This window comes from Mustelus asterias, chromosome 20 (genome assembly GCF_964213995.1).
Source record: "Mustelus asterias chromosome 20, sMusAst1.hap1.1, whole genome shotgun sequence".
Taxonomy (NCBI): Eukaryota; Metazoa; Chordata; class Chondrichthyes; order Carcharhiniformes; family Triakidae; genus Mustelus; species Mustelus asterias.
The window spans coordinates 3,091,773-3,118,356 of record NC_135820.1 but is presented as its reverse complement, the minus strand read 5'-3'; the positions used below and the strand labels follow the sequence as shown (position 1 = coordinate 3,118,356).

The following is a 26,584-nucleotide window of genomic DNA, read 5'->3' as shown; positions in this document are numbered from 1 at the left end:
GACACCGTTGCCGAGTATGCTTCGCTCCCCCACAGAAGTAACACCGCGGGCCGCCCGGAGCTGCGGCCGTCGTCTGGCCCGAGTGTGAGCACGCCATTACGCAGCATTTCGAACCCGAGGGACGAGGAGGGATTGGCGACTGCTCCTGCCACGTTGTCTCCACGTGGTCTTCAGGATACAATACTAGGCTTTTGGAGGCCGTCTCCAGCATCTCCGCTAGTTCAATTGCCTGGCTAAGGTCAAGGTTACCTTTCTCCAGTAGTTTGAGTCGGATGTACGATGATCCGACTCCCGCCACAAACGCATCTCGAGCGAGGTCGTTCATATTCTGCTCTGCCGACATTGCTTTGCAGTTACAGCCCCTGGCGAGCTGTAGGAGCTCGTTCGCGTATTCCTCCATCGTTTCGCCGGACTGCCGTCGTCGAGAGTTTATTTACAGCAAATAAAATTGATGCGCGTTATCACACACGAGGCTTGATGCTCAGGAAATAAAGGCTTTTATTTGCTGTAACAAGGCAGCTACTAATTATATACATGTGGTGAACCATCGTTGGTTCCCACTGGATAGTACTGAGCCAGGGGCTGGCCAGTACTACAAGGATGTACATATGTTACTGTTGGGTTGTGCTATTGTTGCTGTTGGGGTTAGGGTGGGGTTGTTACACCTTTGTACTGTAGTGTTGTGGCACATCCCAGTCGGGCTCCGCCTCCTGGGAGAGGTATAAGAGTCCCTGCTCTGGCCGGGACCCCTTCAGTCTGGGATAGTGTATATAAGTTCTGGTAGCTTCGTTACAGTAAATAAAAGCCTTTCATTTACTGAGCTTCAAGCCTCGTGTTTGAATAGTGCATCAATTTTATTTACTGTCGTTAAACTCTCGTTGAAAAAAAAGAGAGAGAGTATGGAGCAAATTCTGAAGCCGGAACGCCTTACGCTAGATCCACGTGCGGTGGGCGCCTCTAACACCTTCGACCACTGGCTGAAGTGTTTCGAAGACTACCTGGCAGCCTCCGCAGCGCTCACCACAGATGATGACAGACTCCGGGTCCTCCATGCGAGGGTAAGCGTCACTGTCTACCTCGCGATCCGTGCAGCCACCGATTATCCTAAGGCCCTCGAGCTTCTAAAGAAGCGCTATACCAAACCACCTAATGAGATACACGCTCGTTACCTCCTAGCCACTCGACGACGGCAGTCTGGCGAAACGATGGAGGAATATGCAAACGAGCTCCTACAGCTGGCCAGGGGCTGTGACTGCAAAGCTGTGTCGGCTGAGCAGAGCATGTACGACCTCGCCCAAGATGCGTTTGTGGCCGGGGTCGGATCGTCGTACATTCGACTTAAACTGTTGGAGAAGGGTAACCTTAATCTTACCCAGGCCATCGAGTTAGCAGAGATGCTCGAGACGGCCTCCAAAAGCTTAGTATTATATCCGGAGGACCATGTGGAGACAACGTGGCAGGAGCAGTCGCAAATCCCTCCTCGTCCCTCGGGTTCGAAATGCTGTGTAATGGCGTGCTCCCATTCGGGCCAGACGACGGCTGCAGCCCCGAGCGGCCCGCGGTGCTATTTCTGTGGAGGAGCGAAGCATACTCGGCAAAAGTGTCCCGCTAAAGCTGTGTTGTGCACCGCATGCAGTAAAAAAGGGCATTATTCAAAAGTGTGCCGATCTAAACCCAGGAACGGCAGTGCGGCCTGCGATTCTTCAGAGCTCGGGTCTTCGTCGTCGAAATCGTCGCGGGGTTCACCCACGTGCGAGACCCGGACGACGCCATTACGGTCGACGGAGTCGGAGGAGTATGACCACCAGGGGTCACTGAGTTTGGCGCCCTCACCCGCGTGCGACTCATGGGGGCAGCCATGTTGGTCGACACTGACCACGAACGACTAGCAGGGGTCCTCCTCCTCATCGACTTCAGATGCCTGCAGTGGCGCTCATGAACCAACGGTGGCGTCGATCATCCTGGACCAGGCCAAGCCTCATAGACTTGATAAATCTATGATGAATATCCAGGTAAATGACCACGTGATTTATTGTCTGTTTGACAGCGGGAGCACTGAGAGCTTTATCCACCCAGACACTGTGAAGCGGTGTGGACTCCAGATTCAACCTGCCAAACAGACAATCTCTATGGCATCAAGGTCCCAGTCTGTTGCCGTGCTAGGGAGTTGCGTGGGAACCTTGAAGGTGCAAGGCACAGTATACAAGCGTTTCAAGCTCCTTGTGTTGCCGTATCTTTGCGCGCCAATACTTCTCGGACTAAACTTCATGGTCCACTTGAGGAGTGTAATCCTACAGTACGGTGGGCCACTCCCTTCACTGGCAGTGGGAAAACAGCAGCAGCCTCCAAATTTCCCAACGCGCCCCGCCTGCAGCCTCTCGACGCTGAAGATCACCACACCCTCCTTGTTCCAGAATCTTGTGCCAGGCTGCAAGCCCATCGCGACTAAAAGTAGGCGTCACAGCAATGAGGATCGGATCTTCATTAGATCTGAGGTTCAGCGGCTCCTCAAAGAAAGGATCATACAACCCAGTGCTAGTCCGTGGAGAGCGCAGGTCATGGTGGTCAAGAGCGGGAACAAACCCCGGATGGTCATTGACTACAGTCAGACCATTAACCGATATACGCAGCTGGATGCGTATCCCCTCCCGCGCATATCTGATATGGTCAATCAGATTGCGCAGTACCGGGTGTTCTCCACCATAGACCTCAAGTCTGCCTACCACCAACTCCCCATTCGCCCAGAGGACCGACAATACACGGCTTTTGAGGCGGATGGTCGCTTGTATCACTTTCTCAGGGTTCCCTTTGGTGTCACCAATGGGGTCTCGGTCTTCCAGCGTGCTATGGACCGAATGGTGGACCAGAACGGGCTGCGGGCTACCTTCCCGTACCTGGATAATGTCACCATCTGCGGCCATGACCAGCAGGACCACGACACGAACCTCCTGAACTTCTTACACACTGCATCTCGCCTGAACTTGACCTACAACAGGGAGAAGTGTGTGTTTCGTACGCGCCGTTTAGCCATCCTAGGATACGTGGTGGAAAACAGGGTCATTGGCCCTGATCCAGACCGTATGCGCCCCCTTTCTGAACTTCCCTTACCTGCTAGTGCAAAAGCACTGAGAAGATGCTTAGGCTTCTTCTCTTATTATGCGCAGTGGGTTCCCAACTACGCGGATAAAGCCCGTCCGCTCATTAAGTCCACGACTTTTCCCCTAACGCCAGAGGCCCGATTGGCCTTCGATAAATTGAAAGCTGACATCGCGAAAGCTACGATGCACGCTGTAGACGAGTCCATCCCCTTTCAGGTGGAGAGCGATGCATCTGATTTCGCCCTGGCCGCCACACTTAACCAGGCAGGCAGGCCCGTCGCATTTTTTTCCCGCACCCTCCAAGGCCCCGAAATTCGGCATTCAGCGGTGGGAAAGGAGGCCTAGGCCATTGTGGAGGCCGTCAGGCACTGGCGCCATTACTTGGCGGGAAAACGGTTCACCCTGATCACGGACCAGCAGTCCGTGGCGTTCATGTTTAACAACACGCAGAGGGGCAAGATCAAGAATGACAAGATCTTGCGGTGGAGAATTGAACTCTCCACCTATAACTATGACATCATGTATCGTCCAGGGAAACTCAATGAGCCCTCGGATGCCCTCTCGCGTGGAACATGCGCTAGTATACAGGAGGACCGTTTGCACGCCCTCCATAATGACCTGTGTCATCCTGGGGTCACTCGGCTCTACCACTTTATAAAAGCCCGCAACCTGCCTTACTCGGTGGAGGACGTCAGGTCAGTAACAAGGAGCTGTCGAGTTTGCGCGGAATGCAAACCGCACTTTTAGCGACCTGACCGGGCACATTTAGTCAAGGCCACTCGTCCCTTCGAGAGACTGAGTGTCGATTTTAAGGGCCCCCTTCCCTCAACAGATCGGAATGTGTACTTCCTCAATATCATTGACGAGTACTCTCGGTTCCCTTTTGTTGTTCCCTGCTCTGATACATCCGCTGCCACGGTTATCAAGGCATTCCGTGATCTCTTTACCCTGTTCGGGTACCCCGGCTACATGCATAGCGACAGGGGCTCGTCGTTCATGAGCGATGACTTGAGGCAATTCCTGCTCTCCTACAGGATTGCCTCTGGTAGGACCACGAGCTACAACCCTAGGGGTAATGGACAGGTGGAACGTGAGAATGCTACAGTCTGGAAGGCTGTCTTACTGGCGTTGAAGTCAAAAGGTCTTCCAGTCTCCCGTTGGCAAGAGGTGCTCCCTGATGCGCTCCATTCTATTCGCTCCCTCCTGTGTACGGCAACCAATGCTACTCCCCACGAGAGGATGGTCTCATTCCCTCGGAAGTCTTCCTCGGGGACCTCATTACCGTCTTGGTTGACGTACTCAGGACCCGTCCTCCTGCGGCGACATGTAAGGGCCCGTAAGTCCGACCCGTTGGTCGATATCCCTACGCTCAGGGTCTGTGCCCCCATTTCCCCTATGCCCCGCCTTTACCTGGCTCTGCTGTGGAGGTGCCACCTTGGGGGTCACCATTGCAGAGGTTGCCCGTACAACAGGCAGGCTGTCCGTCAAACAGGATAGATTGTTCTTCCATGCTGTTTGGTGATTGGCAGATTTGCTCGGAGACACAGCCCTTGGCGAAGAAACGTTCCCCGGAAGTCACTAGAAACAGACAGGACAGAGAGTGCGTAAAAGCAAAACACCGCGGACGCTGGAATTCCGAAATGAAAACAGAAAACGCTGGAAATACTCAGCGGGTCTGGCAGCATCTGTGGAGAAACAGAGTTAATGTTTCGACAACTTGGAGTCTTCTCCAGGAGTGAAGAGGGGCGGGAATGTGATGAATTATTTTCTTGGAGAGGGCGGGGGAGGGGCAGAATGGAACTTCCCCCACCCACCAGCCCCCCCTCCCCCCCCCACCTCCCCCTGCCCCCCCCCCCCCCCCCCTCCCGCCCCTGCCACCACTCAGGTAAATGCATGGGGATAGGACCTGCGTGGGATTCTGGTCGGTGCAGACTCAATGGCCTCCTTCTGCACTGTAGGATTTTATGATTCTATGAAGTATCAAAAGGCTGGAAAACTAGTACCGACATAAGCCTCTTTGGTTTCTGTGCTAACTGGTTCCAAAGAAGGGATTTATGTCTGAGAGATATTAATAAATTTGAACAACGGAGATAGCTAGCTGCTAAGAATTATATTTTGTCATGTGAAGTATCTTGTTTGGTAAAAGTTATGCTAATTATTTTGTTATATTCTAACTGTGTTCCTAAATACAGTTTATTTTGATAAAAGCTTCCTAGTGGATCACTTGAATCATACTTGGAGTGAAACATTTTATGCTCATCCTAATGTAAAAGTTAGGGTCTAAGTTCACTACATAAAATACCTTTGAGTTTCTGGCCTGGGAGTTGACAATAGGGACTAAAAACATTAACTCTGTTTCTCTCTCCACAGATGCTGTCAGGTCTGCTGAGTTTATTCAGCATTTTCTATTCTTATAGTAGTGGTTGGATAGTTGAAGGGATTATACAGCAGTTGCTACTGTTTATAATGAGTATGTTCGTGAGAAGGACATTGGCCCTGTTAAAGAAATAATGGAGCTACATACAGGAATAGCCTCGTGGCAGGGTTTAGCTGGTGTACATACCTGTGGGTCACCCATGCTGCATCAGCTAAAGTGACACTTGAATTCTTGTGTGGATTTTTTTTTACTCATTTGTGGGACATGAGTGTCATTGGCTGGCCAATATTTATTGCCCATCCCTAGTTGCCCAAGGGCAGTTGAGAATCAACCACATTGCTGTGGCTCTGGAGTCACGTGTAGGCCAGACCAGGTAAGAATGGCAGATTTCCTTCCCTAAAAGACATCAGTGAACCAGAAGGGCTTTTCCGACAATCGTTTCATGGTCATCAGTAGATTCTTAATTCCAGATCTTTTTTTATTGAATTCAAATTCTACCATCTGCCGTGGCGGGATTTGGACCCAGGTCCCCAGAACACTCACAGAGTTTCTGGATTAATAGTCTAGCAATAATACCACTAAGCCATCACCTTCCATTTTGAACACATCTATGAAATCTCCTCTCCAAGGAGTCCCAGTCTCTCCAATCAATCCATGTCACTGCCGCCTGATGTCTATTAATGAGTAGCTCCCTGGGTTTTTAATTTGGGTCGTTTTGTGGGTTTTTCTGACAGTCATCAGTAGATTGGGCGGCACGGTAGCACAGTGGTTAGCACTGCTGCTTCACAGCTCCAGAGTCCCAGGTTCGATTCCCGGCTCGGGTCACTGTCTGTGTGGAGTTTGCACATTCTCCTCGTGTCTGCGTGGGTTTCCTCCGGGTGTTCCGGTTTCCTCCCACAGTCCAAAGATGTGCGGGTTAGGTTGATTGGCCAGGTTAAAAAAAATTGCCCCTTAGAGTCCTGAGATGCGTAGGTTAGAGGGATTAGCAGGTAAATATGTGGGGGTAGGGCCTGGGTGGGATTGTGGTCGGTGCAGACTCGATGGGCCGAATGGCCTCCTTCTGCACTGTAGGGTTTCTATGATTTCTATGATTCTTTTATTGAGTTCAAATTTGAACCAGGGTCCCCAGAACCTTAGCTGAGTTTCAGGATTAATAGTCTAGCAATACCACTAGACCATCGCCTCATAGTCTTGGTTTGAGGGGTTAACATTGGGTCCTGGACACTAGGGTAAAAATTCCCTTCCTTGTCATCCAGAAGTGACCAGGGAATCTTTGATTCCCAGCCCACAGGTGAAGGTGGTGTGGTGCACTCTCAAGGTAGGCACAACAGAGCGAGGATGGAGGGACTGATGTATGAGGAGAGATTGACCAGGTTAAGATTGTTTTCACTGGAGCTCAGATGAATGAGGGGGGGGGGTCTCATAGAGACTTATAAAATTCTAACAGGACTAGACAGGGTAGATGCAGGAAGGATGTTCCCGATGGCGGGGAAGTCCAGAACCAGGGGTCTGAGGATTTAGGATGGACAATTTAGGACGGAGATGAGGAGACATTTCTTCACCCAGAGAGAGGTGAGCCTGTGGAATTCATTACCACAGGAAATAGTTGATGCCAAAAGATTGAATGTATTGAAGAGGCGGGAAGATATAGACTTGGGGCAAATGGGATCAAAGGTTAAGGGGAGAAAGCAGGATTAGGCTATTGAATTGGATGATCAGCCATGATCGGGTGAATGGTGGAGAAGGCTCAAAGGGCCGAATGGCCTCCTCCTGCTCCTATCTTCTATGCTACTAACCAAATTACAGAGCACACATCATTGGGCTGGGGGAGATTGGTGGGGGGGAGGGGGGTGGCTTTGGGCTCAGACCGATCGCATCCTGACTGGGGCAGACCATGGGAAATGGGTTGGGAAGAAATGCATGCAGAGCCCCACAACCCTGGCAGGGGGTTAAACATACACACAGCCTCTACCCCCGAGGCATTCACGCAGCGATTCTCTGCTCCAACGCAGTTCACCGTCTGTTCAGAGTCCCTGCAGGAATTGAACGATCTGCCGAAGCACCTTCGACACTTCAGTCCTGTCAATGTGTTGTTCACAGGCTCTGAAATACAAACCAGAACTGGAACTTGCTCACAAACCACAACCAAATATCAGCTCAGTGTTTCACAACTGTTCGGCTGTTTCCATGGAATTCTGAAACATGATCATTGTGTTGCAGGGCAGAGGGAGGAGGAAGATTACACTCTCGCGGATGTTTTAACATTCATTCCTATCATTCCTGTCAGCTTCTTACAAAACAAACATTACTCCACGTCCTGTCATAACCTTAATCTCCAGTTACCTCACTCAAGCACATGATACTCTGTATCTAACCCCGTGTTGTACCTATACCTGGGAGTGTTTGATGGGGGGCAGTGTAGAGGGAGCTTTACTCTGTATCTAACCCCGTGCTGTACCTGTCCTGGGAGTGTTTGATGGGGACAGTGCAGAGGGAGGTTTACTCTGTATCTAACCCTGTGCTGTACCTGTCCTGGGAGTGTTTGATGGGGACAGTGCAGAGGGAGCTTTACTCTGTATCTAACCCCGTGCTGTACCTGTCCTGGGAGTGTTTGATGGGGACAGTGCAGAGGGAGCTTTACTCTGTATCTAACCCCGTGCTGTACCTGTCCTGGGAGTGTTTGATGGGGACAGTGCAGAGGGAGTTTTACTCTGTATCTAACCCCGTGCTGTACCTATACCTGGGAGTGTTTGATGGGGGGCAGTGTAGAGGGAGCTTTACTCTGTATCTAACCCCGTGCTGTACCTGTCCTGGGAGTGTTTGATGGGGACAGTGCAGAGGGAGCTTTACTCTGTATCTAACCCCGTGCTGTACCTGTCCTGGGAGTGTTTGATGGGGACAGTGCAGAGGGAGGTTTACTCTGTATCTAACCCTGTGCTGTACCTGTCCTGGGAGTGTTTGATGGGGACAGTGCAGAGTGAGCTTTACTCTGTATCTAACCCCGTGCTGTACCTGTCCTGGGAGTGTTTGATGGGGACAGTGCAGAGGGAGGTTTACTCTGTATCTAACCCTGTGCTGTACCTGTCCTGGGAGTGTTTGATGGGGACAGTGCAGAGGGAGCTTGACTCTGTATCTAACCCCGTGCTGTACCTGTCCTCGGAGTGTTTGATGGGGACAGTGTAGAGGGAGTTTTACTCTGTATCTAACCCCATGCTGTACCTGTCCTGGAAGTGTTTGATGGGAACAGTGTAGAGGGAGCTTTACTCTGTATCTAACCCTGTGCTGTACCTGTCCTGGGAGTGTTTGGAGGGACCAGTATAGAGGGAGCTTTACTCTGCATCTAACCCCGTGCTGTACCTGTTCAGGGAGTGTTTGTTGGGGACAATGTAGAGAGAGAGCTTTACTTTGTATCGAACCCCTTGCAATACCTGTCCTGGGAGTGTTTGATGGGGTAAGAATTCTCACAACACCAGGTTAAAGTCCAACAGGTTTATTTGGTAGCAAAAGCCACACAAGCTTTCGGAGCGCTGCCCCTTCGTTAGGTGAGTTGGATTTCAGTTCACAAACAGGGCATATAAAGACACAAAGTCAATTTTGAAAATAATGGTTGGAATGCGAGTCTTTACAGATAATCAAGTCTTAAAGGTACAGACAGTGTGAGTGGAGAGAGGGTTAAGCACAGGTTAAAGAGATGTGTATTGTCTCCAGCCAGGACAGTTAGTGAGATTTTGCAAGCCCAGGCAAGTCATGGGGGTTACAGATAGTGTGACATGAACCCAAGATCCCGGTTGAGGCCGTCCTCATGTGCGGAACTTGGCTATCAGTTTCTGCTCAGTGATTCTGTGTTGTCGTGTGTCGTGAAGGCCGCCTTGGAGAATGCTGACCTGAAGATCAGAGGCTGAATGCCGGTGACCGCTGAAGTGCTCCCCAACAGGAAGAGAACAGTCTTGCCTGGTGATTGTCGAGCGGTGTTCGTTCATCCGTTGTCGTAGCGTCTGCATAGTCTCCCCAATGTACCATGCCTCGGGCCATCCTTTCCTGCAACGTATCAGGTAGACAACGTTGGCCGAGTTGCAAGAGTAGGTACCGTGTACCTGGTAGATGGTGTTCTCACGTGAGATGATGGCATCTGTGTCGATGATCCGGCACGTCTTGCAGAGGTTGCTGTGGCAGGGTTGTGTGGTGCCGTGGTCACTGTTCTCCTGAAGGCTGGGTAGTTTGCTGCAGACAATGGTCTGTTTGAGGTTGTGCGGTTGTTTGAAGGCAAGTGACCACGACACCACACAACCCTGCCACAGCAACCTCTGCAAGACGTGCCGGATCATCGACATGGATGCCATCATCTCACGTGAGAACACCATCCACCAGGTACACAGTACCTACTCTTGCAACTCGGCCAACGTTGTCTACCTGATACGCTGCAGGAAAGGATGTCCCGAGGCATGGTACATTGGGGAGACCATGCAGACGCTACGACAACGGATGAACGAACACTGCTCGACAATCACCAGGCAAGAGTGTTCTCTTCCTGTTGGGGAACACTTCAGCGGTCACGGGCAGTCGGCCTCTGATCTTTGGGTAAGCGTTCTCCAAGGCGGCCTTCACGACACACGACAGCGCAGAGTCGCTGAGCAGAGACTGATAGCCAAGTTCCGCACACTTGAGGACGGCCTCAACTGGGATCTTGGGTTCATGTCACACTATCTGTAACCCCCACAACTTGCCTGGGCTTGCAAAATCTCATGAACTGTCCTGGCTGGAGTCAATACACATCTCTTTAACCTGTGCTTAACCCTCTCTCCACTCACATTGTCTGTACCTTTAAGACTTGATTACCTGTAAAGACTCGCATTCCAACCATTATTTTCTAAATTGAGTTTGTGTTTTTATATGCCCTGTTTGTGAACAGAACTCCCACTTACCTGATGAAGGGGCAGCGCTCCGAAAGCTCGTGGCTTGTGCTACCAAATAAACCTGTTGGACTTTAACCTGGTGTTGTGAGACGTCTTACTGTGTTTACCCCAGTCCAACGCCGGCATCTCCACATCAGTGTTTGATGGGGACAGTGTAGAGGGAGCTTTACTCTGTATCTAATCCCGTGCTGTACCTGTCCTGGGAGTGTTTGAAGGGAACAGTGGAGAGGGAGCTTTACTCTGTATCTAACCCTGTTCTGGGAGTGTTTGGTGGGGGACAGCTTGGAGGGAGTTTGGCAGTGTTGATTTTGTTCAGTCACAGTATCTCCGGGTGGGATGGTCTCATTATCAGATGAATGTATCAGATGATGATTTGCGTTATAATGCACTGGAACCTTACCTGTATCTATCTGTTGATTGCAGTGATCAGAGGCACAGCAACTGCTACTCTGTGAGATAACCAGACTTCCAAAGTTAAACGAGATGGGATCAGAGCAGGGTCCACAGGCATTAGTAACCTGCTTTCTGGTCTCTACCTCTGAAAACAAACATAGATTGTCACTGCAATTTTCTCAGTTCTGTTCACCACTGAAAGCAAGAAAGAGGGAGAGGAGCTGTGGGAAAAAGGGACAGAGGGAAAAAGAGATAGAGAGAGTGGGAGTGTCAGAGAGAACATGAGCAAAAGGAAGAAAGAGAGAGTGAAGAGACAGGGGGAGAGGTAAAATGTGAAAGATAGAAATGAATTTTGTAAGAGGGTGAGACAAAGCGGAAAAATAAAGGGAAAAGAGAAAGAGGGATGGAGGAAAGGAAAATGAATGAAAGAAGAATTTGTGCTCCCGTTAGAGAAAGATAACGTAAAAGAAAAACTGACCTTCTAGTTCATAGTTGAATGAATGACCTAACAAGATTTCACCTTTCGAGACATTTACAGTAAAAAAATGCATATTGCCCTTATGATTAAACATTATTTTTGCAGGAAACCTATATTTCAGCTGAACAACACAGCTATTAACACATTTGAAAAAAATCCACCATCACACTTACTTTGCTTGGTGATCCCAAAATATTCTAATTTCTTGAGGATTTTATTTTAAGCCTTTCCTTTCCCAAGCTGGAAACATTTATCTCTCGAACTGCCTTTCACAATGGTGAGCTTTCCTGGAGACCTCTTCCCTCTAGCCAAAGCTAGGCAAATATTCCAGCCTCATTTTAATTCCTCACAAGTTTGATCTTCACAATTAGAGCATGAGCTTCCACCAAGATTTCAGTGCAATGAAACTTGGGGCCTTGCCGGCGGTAGCTCCTCTCCCTCTCCCTGATCCTGACAGCCAAACTGTGTCTGTTAATTTTTATAGGTATCTTAGAAACCCATCTCCCCTCTAAACAATGTGAATCAAAGAACAAAGAACAGTGCAGCACAGGAACAGGCCCTTCAGCCCTCCAAGCCTGCCCCGATCATGATGCCTGCCTAAACTAAAACCGTATACACTTACAGAGTCCGTAGCTTCCATTCCCATCCTATCTATGTATTTGTCTAGTTGCCTCTTAAATGCCGCTATCATACGTGCTCCCACCACCTCCCCAGGCAGCGCGTTCCAGACATTCACCACCCTCTGTGTAAAAAACATGCCTCGCACATCTCCTCCAACTTTTCCCCACGCACCTTAAACCTATGTCCCCTAGTACTTGACTTTTCTACCCTAGGAAAGAGCATCTGACTATCCACGCTGTCCATGCCACTCATAATCTTGTAAACCTCTGTCAGGTGGCCCCTCAATCTCCATCGTTCCAGTGAGAACAAACCAAATTTCTCCAACCTCTCCTCATAGCTAATACCCTCCAGACCAGGCAGCATCCTGGTAAACCTCTTCTGTACCCTTTCCAAAGCATCCACATCCTTCTGGTAGTGTGGCGACCAGAATTGTTCACAATATTCTAAATGAGGCCTAACTAAAGTTCTGTACAACTGCAGCATGACATGCCAATCTTTATACTCAATGCCCAAATTATGGTCAAATCACATGGACCTTGTATCCAGGCAGAAGTGCTGATTAGCCGTTTTGAGAGCCCAACTCTCTTTTATCTTGGAACTAATTCGGCAGTTTAAACACATTTGTGTACAACGGAATATTTTCCACACTTCACTGGGACTTTGGAGGCTTGCCCACTGTTAGCACACAGGCGTCGGCCATTGTCTCCAAGTGCACCTTCTTCCCAGTGAAACAATTTGGTTGCCACTTACACCTCTAACGATCAAACCATCCGTGCTTGTTGCCGGTCAGGCTTTAAATTAAAAACGCACTCCTGCGGACACAAAGACTGAAAGAAGGAGAGAGAAAGAGAAGGAAGGAGTGAAAGGGAGGGATAGAACATATGGATAAATTGGAAGAGAACTTGTAACCGGAAGTTGTAGTGGTTGAAGTGGTGCTGCAGGTGGTGATTCCTGTTCTACAAGTCATTGCTGTAAACGTGCAGGAACCGGATAGCCCTGAACATTGATTGCAGGTCAAAGGTCGCACTGAGGGGAGAGAAAGAATGGACCAGAATTAATCAAGTTAACAAGTCTCAGCGAAAGGTGGTAACTCAGTGCAACCCCACATCATGGGCCACAGACAGAGAATCTTAAAGAACTCGGCCTAATTCTCCACTCAGTGGAGAAATTATTTTCCCTCGAATCCCAGATACCTTCGAAGATCATTTATTGTCTCCACTTGGCCCACCCTCAACAGAAGCAGATTCTGGGGGTGGGGGGAATTCTCCCAGCATGCTGTGCTGCTCTAGCAGTGCAATGGGCTTGGAGACATCAGCGGAGGCCATTTTGTAAGCTTCCCGCTGCGCACGAAGGCCTCTACGTATCTCCAGCTACAGGTTTTTTTGAAGTAATCGGCTCCACACCAGAAATCGATGTAGAGCTGGTTTACATATTTGAATTGTGATTTCCCTATGATTAACGGGCCCGGGACTGAAATCTCAAGCCTCTCTCCAGCCCCCCCTGCCAGGAGTATTTCATTCCAACAGTGTTTACAGCAGCTTCTCACGAATGGGGAACAGGCAGTCCAACCCCACTGGAGAGAAGAGAGGCCATTCAGGCCCCTCAGGAGGTCAGGGGGCCGGGAGGTGCTCCCTGGGCATTGCCAGCCTGCCAGTACCAGCCTAGCCCTCTGGCACTGCCCAAAGGGCAAATTGGCAATACCCAAGGGACACCTTGGCACTGCCCACCAGGCATGGGGGCAGTGCCAAAGGGGGTGGGGCCTATTGGGGGTGGGACTTGTTGGGGGCTCCAATTGGTAGGGGTTGAGGGGGGGTCCTGGTGCCACTTTGCATTCTGGGTCAGTGGCAGAGGGAGGAAGGGCGGCACGGTGGCGCAGTGCTTAGCACTGCTGCCTCACAGCGCCAAGGACTTCGAATGTTTTTGGGGGGAATTGCCCCCAAGGTCATTACCACTCGTTGTGTAAAAAGGTCGATCTCATATTCCCCCCACTGCTTCTTTTGACCAAAATCTTGAATTCGCTCTCCCCCACCCCCACACTCCCACCTCCCCCCCACCACACCCCAGTCTTTGTTCCATTAGCTAAACCCCTCATCATCTTGTCCGCCTCGATCCGATCTCCCCTCACTCCCCTTTGCTCCAATAAGAATGACCCCGAGCTTCTCCAACCCGACCTTGTCACGAACATCCCCTCATCCCTTGAACCCTTTGGGCAAATCTCCCTCTGCACCCTCTCACACGCTTCCGAAAGTGCGGCGACCCGGAACTGAACGCAACCCTCGACCTGTGGCCAATCCAGTGAAAATAAACGAAGGTTGCATTTGCAACTTAACACTTCCTGTTCATTTTCTGAAGGCAAGAACGAGAGAAAGGGGCTGTGGGCAGTAGGGGCAGAGAGAGAGAGATAAAGAGAGAGAGAGAGAGAGAGGGGGTGGGGAGAAAAGAGCGTCAGAGAGATAACAAGCAAAAGGAAGAAAGAGAGAGTGATTGAGAGAGAGAGATGAAGTGTGAAAGAGAGAGAGAAAGAGAGAAATCAATATGGAAAGAGAGTGGGACAAAGAGGAAAGAGGGAAGGGAAAAGAGAAAGAGTGAAGGAAGAAGTGAGAAGGAGGGAAAGGAGAATTTATGTTCCCGATAGAGAATGAAAACTTAAAAAGAAAATCTGGACTTCAGAGCTGAATGAATGACAAAAATAGAATTCACTTTCTAGACATTTACTGTAAAAAACAGACTTCTAGCACCTTTGATCAAACACTATTTTTGCAGGCAATCTATATTTAAACTGTTCAATGGATTCGGTATTATGTCAATTCTTTTGCGGCCTCCTCCAGATCTACAGCCATTCAAGGACCTAGTATCCAGGTGTTCAGGTCCGTCCAATGGAGGGACGCAATGGACTGGGAAACACTTACATGCTCAGGAGGAGAGATGGAGGAGCGCGACAGAGATCTCTGAGGGTAGTTGGGCCGGAGGAATTTTGGCATTTGGCAAGGTGCAAGCTGGCAGCTGGAGAGGGACCTAAATAGAAACATAGAAACTAGAAGCAGGGATCGGCCATTTGGCCCTTCAAGCCTGCTCCGCCATTCATTATGATCATGGATATCATCGAATTAAATACCTGATCCCCCCTTCCCCTCATATCCCTTGATCCCTTTAGTCCCAAGAGCTATATTAATTTAATCTTCAAATCACACAACGTTTTGGCCTCAACTACTTTCTGTGGTAGTGAATTCCACACACTCACCACCCTCTGGGTGAAGAAATTGTTCCTCAACTCAGTTCTAAGAAGTTAACCCCTTATCCTCAAACTATGACCCGAGGGCAGCACAGTGGCACAGTGGATAGGGTAGCACAGTAGCACAGTGGTTAGCACTACTGCCTCACAGCGCCAGGGACCCGGGTTCGATTCCCAGCTTGGGTCACTGTCTGTGCGGAGTCTGCACATTCTCCCCGTGTCGGCGTGGGTTTCCTCCGGGTGCTCCGGTTTCCTCCCTTGGTCCAAAAGATGTGCTGGTTGGGTGCATTGGCCACGCTAAATTCTCCCTCAGTGTAACCGAACAGGCGCCAGAGTGTGGCGACTTGGAGATTTTCACAGTAACTTCATTGCAGTGTTAATGTAAGCCTACTTGTGATACTAGTAAATAAACTAAACTAGTTCTGGACTCACGCACCATCGGGAACATTCTTTCTGAACCTACTCTGTCTAACCCTGTTAGAATTGTATAAGTTTCTATGAGATCCCCTCTCACTCTTCTAAACTCCAGTGAATACAATCCAAACCGACTTAGTCTCTCCTCATGTGACCTCTCAGCATTAGGCACTCCCTCACCCTGCTGCAGAGCTTTCTCTGGAAAGATGCGTTCAGAGTTAAGGGCCAACTGTGAGCAATGTGGATGAGGAGATCTATCTGAAACTGTCTGGATGTGATGTGTGATGGAGAGAGGATTACAACCACAAATGACTTAAAGGCATATTTAACTTTTTGATTTGATTTATTATTGTCACATGTATTGGGATATAGTGAATTGTCTGTATTATGCGCTGTGGTGAACCACAGATGGTTATCACTATGGGTACTGAACCATAGATGGTTATCACTATGGGTACTTGTACATATGTTACTCTTGTTACTGTTGGGGTTAGGGTTGGGGTGTTCCACCTGTTGGTATTGTTCTGTGGTACACTCCGGTTGGCTCCGCCTTCCTATAGGAGTATAAAGGTCACTGCACTTCCTAGTGACCCTTTAGTCTGGGATTGTATTGTTAAGCAGTATGCTCCATTCTTATTGCTAATAAAAGCCTTTATTTCCCGGGTACGATCCAGCCTCCCGAGTGAATTAATCGTGCATCAATTTTATTAGCAATAAATTTTGTTTGAAGAAAAAAAAACCATGGAGCAAATGTTAAAACCCGATCGGCTTACCTTAGATCCGCGTGCCGCTGGAGCGTCGAACACTTTCGACCATTGGTTGAAGTGTTTCCAGGATTATATCGACACCTCAACAGCAGTCCAAAACGACGCTGACAGATTGCGGGTCCTCCACGCAAGGGTAAGCGACACCGTGTATGCAACAATCCGTGATTCCCAAGACTACAAAGGGGCCATCGAACTACTTAAGAAGTTGTACAATAAACCGCCAAACGAGATTCATGCTCGGCACCTACTAGCCACTCGACGGCGGCAGCCCGGCGAAACGACGGGACAGTACCTGCGCGAACTTCAGCAGCTAGCCAGAGCCTGCAATTGCAAGCCAGTGTCGGCTACTCAATATACTAACGATCTGATCCGAGATGCGTTCGTGGCGGGAATCGGCTCATCCTATATTCGCCTGGGGCTGCTAGAGCAAGGTAAATTGGACCTGGCTAAGACGGTGGAATTGGCTGATGCGATGGAAACAGCCTCCAGAAGTCTTGAAACTTACCCCACCGACCACGTGGGAACATCGTGGCAAGTACAGCCACCGACTCAACTCTGCCCAGCGGCTCCTCGGAACTGCGTGATCGTGTTTTCAACCTAGGACCTGACAGCGGCGGCAGCTCCAGGTGGCCCACGATGCTATTTCTGTGGATTGGCGAAGCACCCTCGTCAGCGATGTCCGGCCAGAACGGTATTTTGCTCCGCGTGTGGGAAGAAAGGGCACTATGCTAAAGTGTGCCGAGCGAAACCACCTTCGAAGCCAAGCAGTGCTGCGTGTGACTCTCCAGGATCTGTCTCCTTGTCTCCGGCTTCGTCGAGGTCTTCAACCACGTGCGATTCACGAGCGCCGCCATTCCTGAGGACGACAACACAAGACACGTGCGACCTGCGAGTGCCGCCACTTTCAACGCCATCGACCACGTGCGATCCATGGGCGCAGCCATTTTGGTCGACACCGACCGCAGACGACCAGCTGGGGTCATCATCATCGACCATATCAGCTGCCTGCAGTTGCACTCAAGATTCAACGGTGGCGTCAATCATCCTGGACCAGGCCAAGCCCACAGACTCGACAAGTCCATGATGGACATAGAGGTAAACGGACGCCTGATACATTGTCTGTTTGACAGCGGGAGCACGGAGAGTTTCATTCATCCAGACACCGTGAAACGGTGCGGTCTCCGAGTACAGACTGTCAGACAGACAATTTCTATGGCGTCGAGGTCCCGATCTGTTACCATTCTTGGGAGCTGCGTGGTAAACCTAACGGTGTGGGGCACAGTTTATGAGAACTTCAGGCTCCTCGTGTTACCGCACCTTTGCGCTCCAGTACTCCTGGGACTAGACTTTATGGTCCACCTGAGGAGTGTGACCCTGCAGTACGATGGGCCACTCCCTCCACTTTCAGTGGGAGAACAGCAGCCTCCAAATTGCCCAGCGTGCTCCACGTGCAGTCTCTCGACACTCAGAATCACCCCGCCGTCTTTATTCGAGAATCTTGTGCCAGGCTGCAAGCCCATCGCAACTAAGAGCAGACGTTACAGCGCTGAGAATCGGATCTTTATTCGATCTGAGGTTCAGCGGCTCCTCAGGGAAGGGGTCATTCAACCTAGCACTAGCCCATGGAGAGCACAAGTCGTGGTGGTTAAGACTGGAGACAAGCCCAGGATGGTCATAGACTATAGTCAGACCATTAATAGGTACACGCAGCTGGACACGTACCCTCTCCCCCGCATATCTGACATGGTCAACCAGATTGCGCAGTACCGGGTGTTCTCCACCATCGACTTGAAGTCAGCCTATCACCAGCTCCCCATTCGCCCAGAGGACCGAAAATATACGGCCTTTGAGGTGGATGGTAGTCTCTACCACTTCTTAAGGGTCCCCTTTGGCGTCACTAATGGGGTCTCGGTCTTCCAGCGTGCAATGGACCGAATGGTGGATCAAAGCGGGCTACGGGCTACCTTCCCGTACCTGGATAACGTCACTATCTGCGGCCATGACCAGTAGGACCACGATGCCAACCTCCTAAAGTTTTTACACACTGCGTCTCGCCTGAATCTGACCTATAACAGGGAGAAGTGTGTATTCAGCAAGCACCGCCTAGCTATTCTCGGATACGTGGTGGAAAACGGGGTCCTCGGCCCTAATCCAGACCGTATGCGTCCCCACCTTGATCTTCCCCTACCCACTAGCGTCAAAGCACTGAGAAGATGCTTAAGCTTCTTCTCGTATTACCCACAGTGGGTTCCCAATTATGCAGACAAAGCCCGTCCGCTCATAAAGTCTACCTCATTTCCCCTGGCAGCAAAGGCTCGCTTAGCCTTTGAAGGGATAAAAGCTGACATCGCGAAAGCCACGATGCACGCTGTCGATGAGTCCATCCCCTTCCAGGTGGAGAGTGATGCATCTGATTTCGCCCTGGCCGCCACACTTAACCAGGCGGGCAGGCCCGGAATGCGGTCCGTGGCATTCATGTTCAACAACACGTTAAGGGGTAAGATCAAAAATGATAAAATCTTGAGGTGGAGAATCGAACTCTCCACCTACAACTATGATATCATGTACCGTCCAGGGAAGCTCAATGAGCCCTCAGATGCCCTGTCGCATGGAACATGTGCCAGTGTGCAGGAGGACCGGCTCCAGGCCCTCCACAATGATCTCTGCCATCCGGGGATCACTCGGCTCTTCCATTTTGTAAAGGCCCGGAATCTACCCTACTCCGTAGAGGATGTCAGGTCGATAACTCGAAGCTGCCAGGTATGTGCTGAATGCAAGCCGCACTTCTACCGACCTGACAGGGCACACCTCATTAAGGCCACTCGCCCTTTTGAACGACTGAGTGTTGATTTCAAGGGCCCCCTTCCTTCGACAGATCGGAATGTGTACTTCCTCAACGTGGTTGACGAGTACTCCCGATTCCCTTTTGCCATTCCCTGTTCAGACATGTCAGCTGCCACGGTCATCAAAGCCTTGCGGGATCTTTTTACCCTGTGCGGCTACCCCAGTTATATCCACAGTGATAGGGGCTCGTCGTTTATGAGCGACGACTTGAGGCAATACCTGCTCTCTAAAGGGATTGCCTCAAGTAGGACTACGAGTTACAACCCCAGGGGTAACGGGCAGGTCGAAAGAGAAAACGCTACAGTCTGGAAGGCTGTCTTACTGGCGTTGAGGTCTAAGGGTCTTCCAGTCACCCGTTAGCAAGAGGTACTTTCTGATGCGCTCCATTCAATCCGGTCCCTCCTGTGTACGGCAACCAACGCTACCCCACATGAGCGGATGTTTACCTTCCCTAGGAAGTCTTCCTCTGGGACCTCACTGCCGTCTTGGTTGACGTACTCAGGACCTGTCCTCCTGCGGCGGCATGTTAGGACCCGCAAGTCCGACGCTTTGGTTGAACAGGTCCATCTCCTCCACGCCAACCCTCAATATGCCTATGTGGCATATCCTGACGGGCGAGAGGACACGGTCTCTATCCGAGATCTGGCGCCTGCAGGGGACCTGGAAACCCCCGTCGCTCCCGCACCCCTGGTTAGGGACCCCTTGCCCTTTATCTCCCCCCTGACACGGCGCGGGCAGTATCGGGACCACCACTTAATCCTCTTACTCCCGTGTACAGCTTGCCTGAGTCCAGGAGATTGTCGCCAACTCGGGGCTTGCCTGAGTCCAGGAGCTTGTCGCCACCTCGAGGTCCACCCATCCGTGAGGAACTGGAGGAGTCACTGGACACCGCCTTGGAGAGAGGGTCATCACGGTCACCAGAACCGGCGCTACCGCCAGTGTTGAGGAGGTGGCAGAGACGGTGTGGCCCTCCGATACGACTGAACTTGTGATTATATGGACAGTTCGTACTGTTTGTTTTGCCCCACCGGCCTTTTGTTTTTAAAGGAGGAGTGAATGTGGTGAACCATAGATGGTTATCACTATGGGTACTGAACCATAGATGGTTAGCACTATGGGTACTGAACCATAGATGGTTATCACTATGGGTACTTGTACATATGTTACTCTTGTTACTGTTGGGGTTAGGGTTGGGGTGTTCCACCTATTGGTATTGTTCTGTGGTACACTCCAGTTGGCTCCGCCTTCCTATAGGAGTATAAAGGTCACTGCACTTCCTAGTGACCCTTTAGTCTGGGATTGTATTGTTAAGCAGTATGCTCCATTCTTATTGCTAATAAAAGCCTTTATTTCCCGGGTACGATCCAGCCTCCCGAGTGAATTAATCGCGCATCATGCGCTATACAGACAAAGCATATTTTTCAGGAAGTACATCGAGGAGAAGGAAAGGAGGGGGTGCAGAATGTAATGTTATAGTCATAGCTCGGGTGTAGAGAAAGATCAACTTAATACGAGTTGGTCCATTCAAAAGTCTGACGGCAGCAGGGAAGAAGCTGCTCTTGAGCCGGTTCATGTCCTCAGACTTTTGTATCCTTTTCCCGATGGAAGAAGGTGGAAGAGAGTATGCCCGGCGTGCGTGGGGGTCCTAAATAATGCTGGCTGTTTTTCCAAGGCAGTGGGAAGTGTAGACAGAGGCAATGGATGGGAAGCTGGTTTGCGTGGTGGATTGGGCTACTTTCACAACCCTTTGTAGTTTCTTGTGGTCTTGGGCAGAGCAGGAGCCATCCCAAGCTGTGATACAACCAGAAAAATGCTTTCTATGGTGCATCTGTAAAAATTGGTGAGAGTCGTGTGGACATGCTGAATTTCCTTAGCCTCCTGAGAAAGTAGAGGCATTGGTGGGCTTTCTTAACTATAGCATCGGCATTGGGGCACCAGGTCAGGCTGGTGGTGATCTGGTCACCTAGAAACCTGATGCTCTCGCACTTTTAAAGGAAGACATAGAACATAGGACATAGACCTGTAATTTTCTTTTAAGACATACAAGCGAAAGATGGCTTAGAATAAAATGGCCACTTTCTGGGTAACCTCCTGCGGGAGCCGACTGGTCCCGAAAAACATGGAATGTCGCATCTGAAAAGATGTCTGGGCCTACGTCAAACCAGAGACACTTTAAAGGAGAGTATGGAACATGCAAAAGACTGGACTTTAATCTTCTGTGATTGCAAATACACTGGAGACTGTTTTATACCTTGTGTATTTTGGCCAAGTGTGGCATCGATGAACCCCAGTGTAAAGAGTCCCGGACCTATGATTCTAGATGAAAGAGACATTTGTTTTTCCTTTCCAGGAATACCCAAGATTAAAAATCTGGCGGAAGGCCAGTTATGGTGTACTGGATGTTTTGTAAGTGACAAAGAAAAGTTTTTAAAGTTAATTTATTAGTTACAAGTAAGGCTTACATTAACACTGCAATGAAGTTACTGTGAAAATCCCCTAGTCGCCACACTTTGGTGCCTGTTTGGATACACTGAGGGCACATTCAGCAGGGCCAATGCACCTAACCAGCACGTCTTTCAGACTGTGGGAGGAAACCGGAGCACCCGGAGGAAACCCACGCAGACAACATGCAAACTCCACCCGACAGTGACCGAATTCAACCCAAATCCCTGTCCCTGTGAAGCAGCAGTGCTAACCATTGTGCACCATGCCACCCAAGAATTAACAGTCATCCCTACAGGTGGAAAACAACTAAACTCTCTCTCCCTCTCTCTATCTCTTTGTTGCTGGTGACTAGGGTGAGCAGAATCATCGAAACTAGAAGTAGGAGAAGGCCATTCGGCCCTTCAAGCCTGCTCCGCAATTCATTTTGACCATTGTGGTGAACCATCGTTGGTTCCCACTAGATAGTACTGAGCCAGGGTCTGGCCAGTACTACAAGTATGTATATATGTTGCTGTTGGGGTTAGGGATGGGTTGTTCTACTTGTTGCTGTTGGGGTTAGGGTTGGGTTGTTACACCTTGTATTATAGTTATTGTGGTACATCCCAGTCGGGCTCCGCCTCCTGGGAGAGGTATAAAGGTCTCTGCTCTGTCTGGGACCCCTCAGTCTGGGATCGTGTATATAATTAGTAGCTGCCTTGTTACAGCAAATAAAAGCCTTTATTTCCTGAGCATCAAGCCTCGTGTGTGATAACGCGCATCAACCATGGCTGATCATCAAATTCAATATCCTGATCCTCCCTTCCCTCCATACCCCATGATCCCTTTAGCCCCAAGAGCTATATTTAATTTCTTCTTGAAATCAGATGCTTTGGCCTCAACTACTTTCAGTGGTAGTGAATTCCACACATTCACCACCCTCTGGGTGAAGAAATTTCTCCTCACCTCAGTTCTAAAACTGGACTCTTCCACCATCGGGAACATTCTTTCTGAATCTACCCTTTCTAATGCTGTTAGAATTTTATAAGCTTCTATGAGATCCCCTCTCACTCTTCTAAACTCCAGTGAATCCTAACTGACTTAGTCTCTCCTCATTTGACAGACCTGCCATCTCAGGAATCAGAAGCCATAAGCAAATGAAATGAAACAGCCACTTCAGGTACCTTGTACAACCAAGTGGGTGGCACGGTGGCACAGTGGTTAGCACTGCTGCCTCACAGCGCCAGGGACCCGGGTTCAATTCCCAGCAAGGGTCATTGTCTGTGAAGAGTTTGCACATTCTCCCCGTGTCTCCGTGGGTTTCCTCCGGGATACTTCGACTGTTTTCCACAGTTCCTGCATCAACTCCCACATCTCATGATCCAAACCAAAGGAGAAAATGCTGGAAAATCTCAGCAGGTCTGGCAGCATCTGTTGGGGGAGACAAGAGCTGATGTTTCAGGTCCAGCTGACCCTTTGTCAAAGCTTTGACAAAGACCCCAAGCCAGCTTTGACAAAGGGTCGTCTGGACTCGAAACGTCAGCCCTTTTCTCGCCTTACAGATGCTGCCAGACCTGCTGAGATTTTCCAGCATTTTCTCTTTTGGTTTCAGATTCCAGCATCCGCAGTAATTTTTACCTTATGATCCAAAGCTAGTCTGTGCAATGCCTCCCCGACCAACTGATCTATCTATCCAGCTCAGCGCACTTCTGAACCTGGCCTGGAGATACGCCCCGCTGGGAAAATATCGACTGCTGAACTCTCCCCTCATGATATTCACTCATCGAATATCCAATCCTGCTGCTCCCTGATTGTAAGATCAATATCGCCTCACATTTTTGTCAAAATAGAGATAAATCTTCCTGAATATGACACAAAGGCAGTACTGAACTTCTGCCGTTTCGTCTATCACAACTATCACTCTCTCTTTCCTCAGTGTTGTGATTCTCCTCCCTACTACACCCCATCTCACCCCACCCCATCCCCTCGCACCCCGCAGCCCCCCACACCCTCCGCTCCTCCTTCCTGATCCCTCTTCTCCACCTCAATGGAAAATCCTGTAACCAGGAATGTTGACTGCCATTCCTGCCTTTCTATCAGCCCCGCCTCAGTAATAGTGACGGTATCATACTCCCACTTATGGTTGGCACTGCTGCCTCATAGCACCAGGGATCTGGATTCGATTCCCGGCTTGAGTCGTTGTTTGTGTGGAGTTTGCACGTTCTCCCCGTGTCTCCGTGGGTTTCCTCCGGGTGCTCCGGTTTCCTCTCACACTCCAAAAGATGTGCTGGTTAGGTGCATTATCCATGCTAAATTTTCCCTCAGGTGCCGGAGTGTGGCGACGAGGGGATTTTCACAGCGACTTCATTACAGTGTTAATGTAAGCCTACTTGTGACACTAATAAATAAACCTAAACACATGCGGACACACACAGACACACAGAGACAAATAAAGAGTCTCACCTTCAATCAGTAGAGCACAAATGATTAAAACAGCAGAGAACAATTTCACCTTGCTTTGCTCTTCCATGTTCCTCACACAGAAGCAAACCGGTTCTCCTCAGCACTCTGTGGATGGTGACAGTCTCGAAATAGATTTGTGACGATGTGCGTGACCAAATCCTCCAACTTCCTTGTGTGCTTGCCAAAGTCATTCAATGGACAATGAAGAGGTGTCGGATAAACACTGGTGAATTGGAAAGTGTACACGGCCACCTCACACTGGTTGGTCCAAATTTCAGCCACTGAGTGCCTGTGTGTGTGTGTGTGTGTGAGTGTGTGTGTGAGTGTGAGTGTGAGTGTGTGTGTGAGTGTGTGTGTGAGTGTGTGTGTGAGTGTGTGAGTGCGTGTGAGTGTGTGTGTGAGAGTGTGTGTGAGTGTGTGTGTGAGTGTGTGTGTGTGTGAGTGTGTGTGTGAGTGTGTGAGTGCGTGTGAGTGTGTGTGTGAGTGTGTGTGTGAGTGTGTGTGTGAGTGTGAGTGTGTGTGTGTGTGTGAGTGTGTGTGTGAGTGTGTGTGTGAGTGTGAGTGTGTGTGTGTGTGTGTGTGTGTGTGTGTGAGTGTGAACGTGAGTGTGAGTGTGTGTGTGAGTGAGTGTGTGTGTGTGTGTGAGTGTGTGTGTGTGAGTGTGAGTGTGTGTGTGAGTGTGAGTGTGAGTGTGAACGTGAGTGTGAGTGTGTAATAGTAAGTAATAGGCATAGGAAGATAATACAGCTCAACACGTAGCTAAACAGCTGGTGTAGGAGGTCAGGTTTCAGATATCTGGACCATTGGGGTCTCTACCGGGGCAGGTGGGATATATTCAAGACGGGCGCGTTGCATCTAAACTGGAAGGGCATAAATATTCTGGCCGGGAGGTTTGCTAGTGTCACAGGGGAAGATTTAAACGAGTTTGGCAGGAGGGTGGGAACCAAAGCAAAGGTCAATGAACTGAAGGGGAACCAGAGAGTAGGGTCAGTAAGACTCAGAGAAAGAGCAGGCAGGGTGGGATTGCTAATCAAAGAGGGTCTGGTGGACTGAAGTGCATTTGTTTCAATGTGAGAAGTGTAACAGGGAAGGCAGATGAACTTAGAGTTTGGATTAGTACTAGGAACTATGATGTTGTTGCCATTACAGAGACTTGGTTAAGGGAAGGACAGGATTGGCAGCTTAACATTCCAGGATACAGATATTTCAGGCGGGACAGAGGGAGTTGTAAAAGGGGTGGGGGAGTTGCACTACTGGTTAAGGAGAATATGCACTTCAGCGGTCACGGGCATTTGGCCTCTGATATTCGGGTAAGCGTTCTCCAAGGCGGCCTTCATGACACACGACAGCGCAGAGTCGCTGAGCAGAAACTAATAGCCAAGTTCCGCACACACGAGGATGGCCTCAACCGGGATATTGGGTTCATGGCACACTATTTGTAACCCCCACAGCCTGCCTGGACCTGCAGAGTTTCACTGGCTGTCTTGTCTGGAGACAATACACATCTTTTTAGCCTGTCTTGATGCTCTCTCCACTCACATTGTTTTGTTTCTTAAAGACTTGATTAGTTGTAAGTATTCGCATTCCAACCATTATTCATGTAAATTGAGTTTGTGTCTTTATATGCTTTGTTTGTGAACAGAATTCCCACTCACCTGAAGAAGGGGCTTGCAGCTCCGAAAGCTAGTGTGGCTTTTGCTACCAAATAAACCTGTTGGACTTTAACCTGGTGTTGTTAAACTTCTTACTAAGGAGAATATCACAGCTGTACTGCGAGAGGACACCTCGGAGGGCTCATACAGCAAGGCAATACGGGTAGAGCTCAGGAATAGGAAGGGTGTAATCACAATTTTGGGTGTTTACTATAGGCCACCCAACTGCCAGCGGGAGATTGAAGAACAGATATCTAGGCAGCTTTTGGCAAGGTGCAAAAGTAACAGAGTTTTGTGGTGGGAATTTTAACTTCCCCTATATTGACTGGGACTCACTTAGTGCTCGGGGCATGGATGGGGCAGAGTTTGTAAGGAGCATCCACGAGGGCTTCTTGAAGCAGTATGTAGATAGTCCAACTAGGGAAGGGGCCATACTGGACCTGGTATTGGGAATGAGTCCAGCCAAGTGGTCGATGTTTCATTAGGGGAGCAGTTCGGGAACAGTGACCACAACTCAGTAAGCTTTAAGGTACTGATGGATAAAGATAGATGTAGTCCTCAAGTTAAGGTGCTAAATTGGGGGAAGGCTAATTACAACAATATTAGGCAGGAACTGAAGAATGCAGATTGGGGACAGATGTTTGAGGGCAAATCCACATCTGGCATGTGGGAGGCTTTCAAGTGTAAGTTGATAGGGATTCAGGACCAGCACATTCCTGTAAGGATGAAGGATAAGTATGGCAAGTTTTGGGAACATTGCATAACGAGAGATATTATCAAAGAGAAAAAGGAAGCATTTGTCAAAGCTAGGAGGCTGGAGACACATGAAGCAGGTGTGGAATACAAGGAAAGTAGAAAGAAACTTTAGCAAGGAGTAAGGAGGGCTAAAAGGGGTCATGAAAAGTTATTAG

General features: G+C 49.6%; 1 protein-coding gene across 5 annotated transcripts in view; it reads right to left on the bottom strand.

Moving 5' to 3' along the window:
* Positions 1–24,140, bottom strand: part of LOC144508377 (urokinase plasminogen activator surface receptor-like) — a 75,492-nt gene extending 51,352 nt beyond the window's left edge. For 4 of the 5 annotated variants that reach the window (XM_078236243.1, XM_078236245.1, XM_078236241.1 and 1 more), the window contains exons 1-5: positions 24,022–24,140; positions 12,790–12,906; positions 10,789–10,926; positions 7,435–7,578; positions 4,509–4,676 (exon numbers count right to left, since the gene is read on the bottom strand). In XM_078236243.1, the coding sequence (XP_078092369.1) occupies positions 4,509–4,676; positions 7,435–7,578; positions 10,789–10,926; positions 12,790–12,906; positions 24,022–24,088 (634 nt within the window). In that variant the 5' untranslated portion in view covers positions 24,089–24,140. The remainder of the gene's footprint in view (positions 1–4,508; positions 4,677–7,434; positions 7,579–10,788; positions 10,927–12,789; positions 12,907–24,021) is intronic. The other variant, XM_078236244.1, reaches the window with a different exon arrangement.
* Between the last annotated feature and the right edge of the window lie 2,444 nt (positions 24,141–26,584).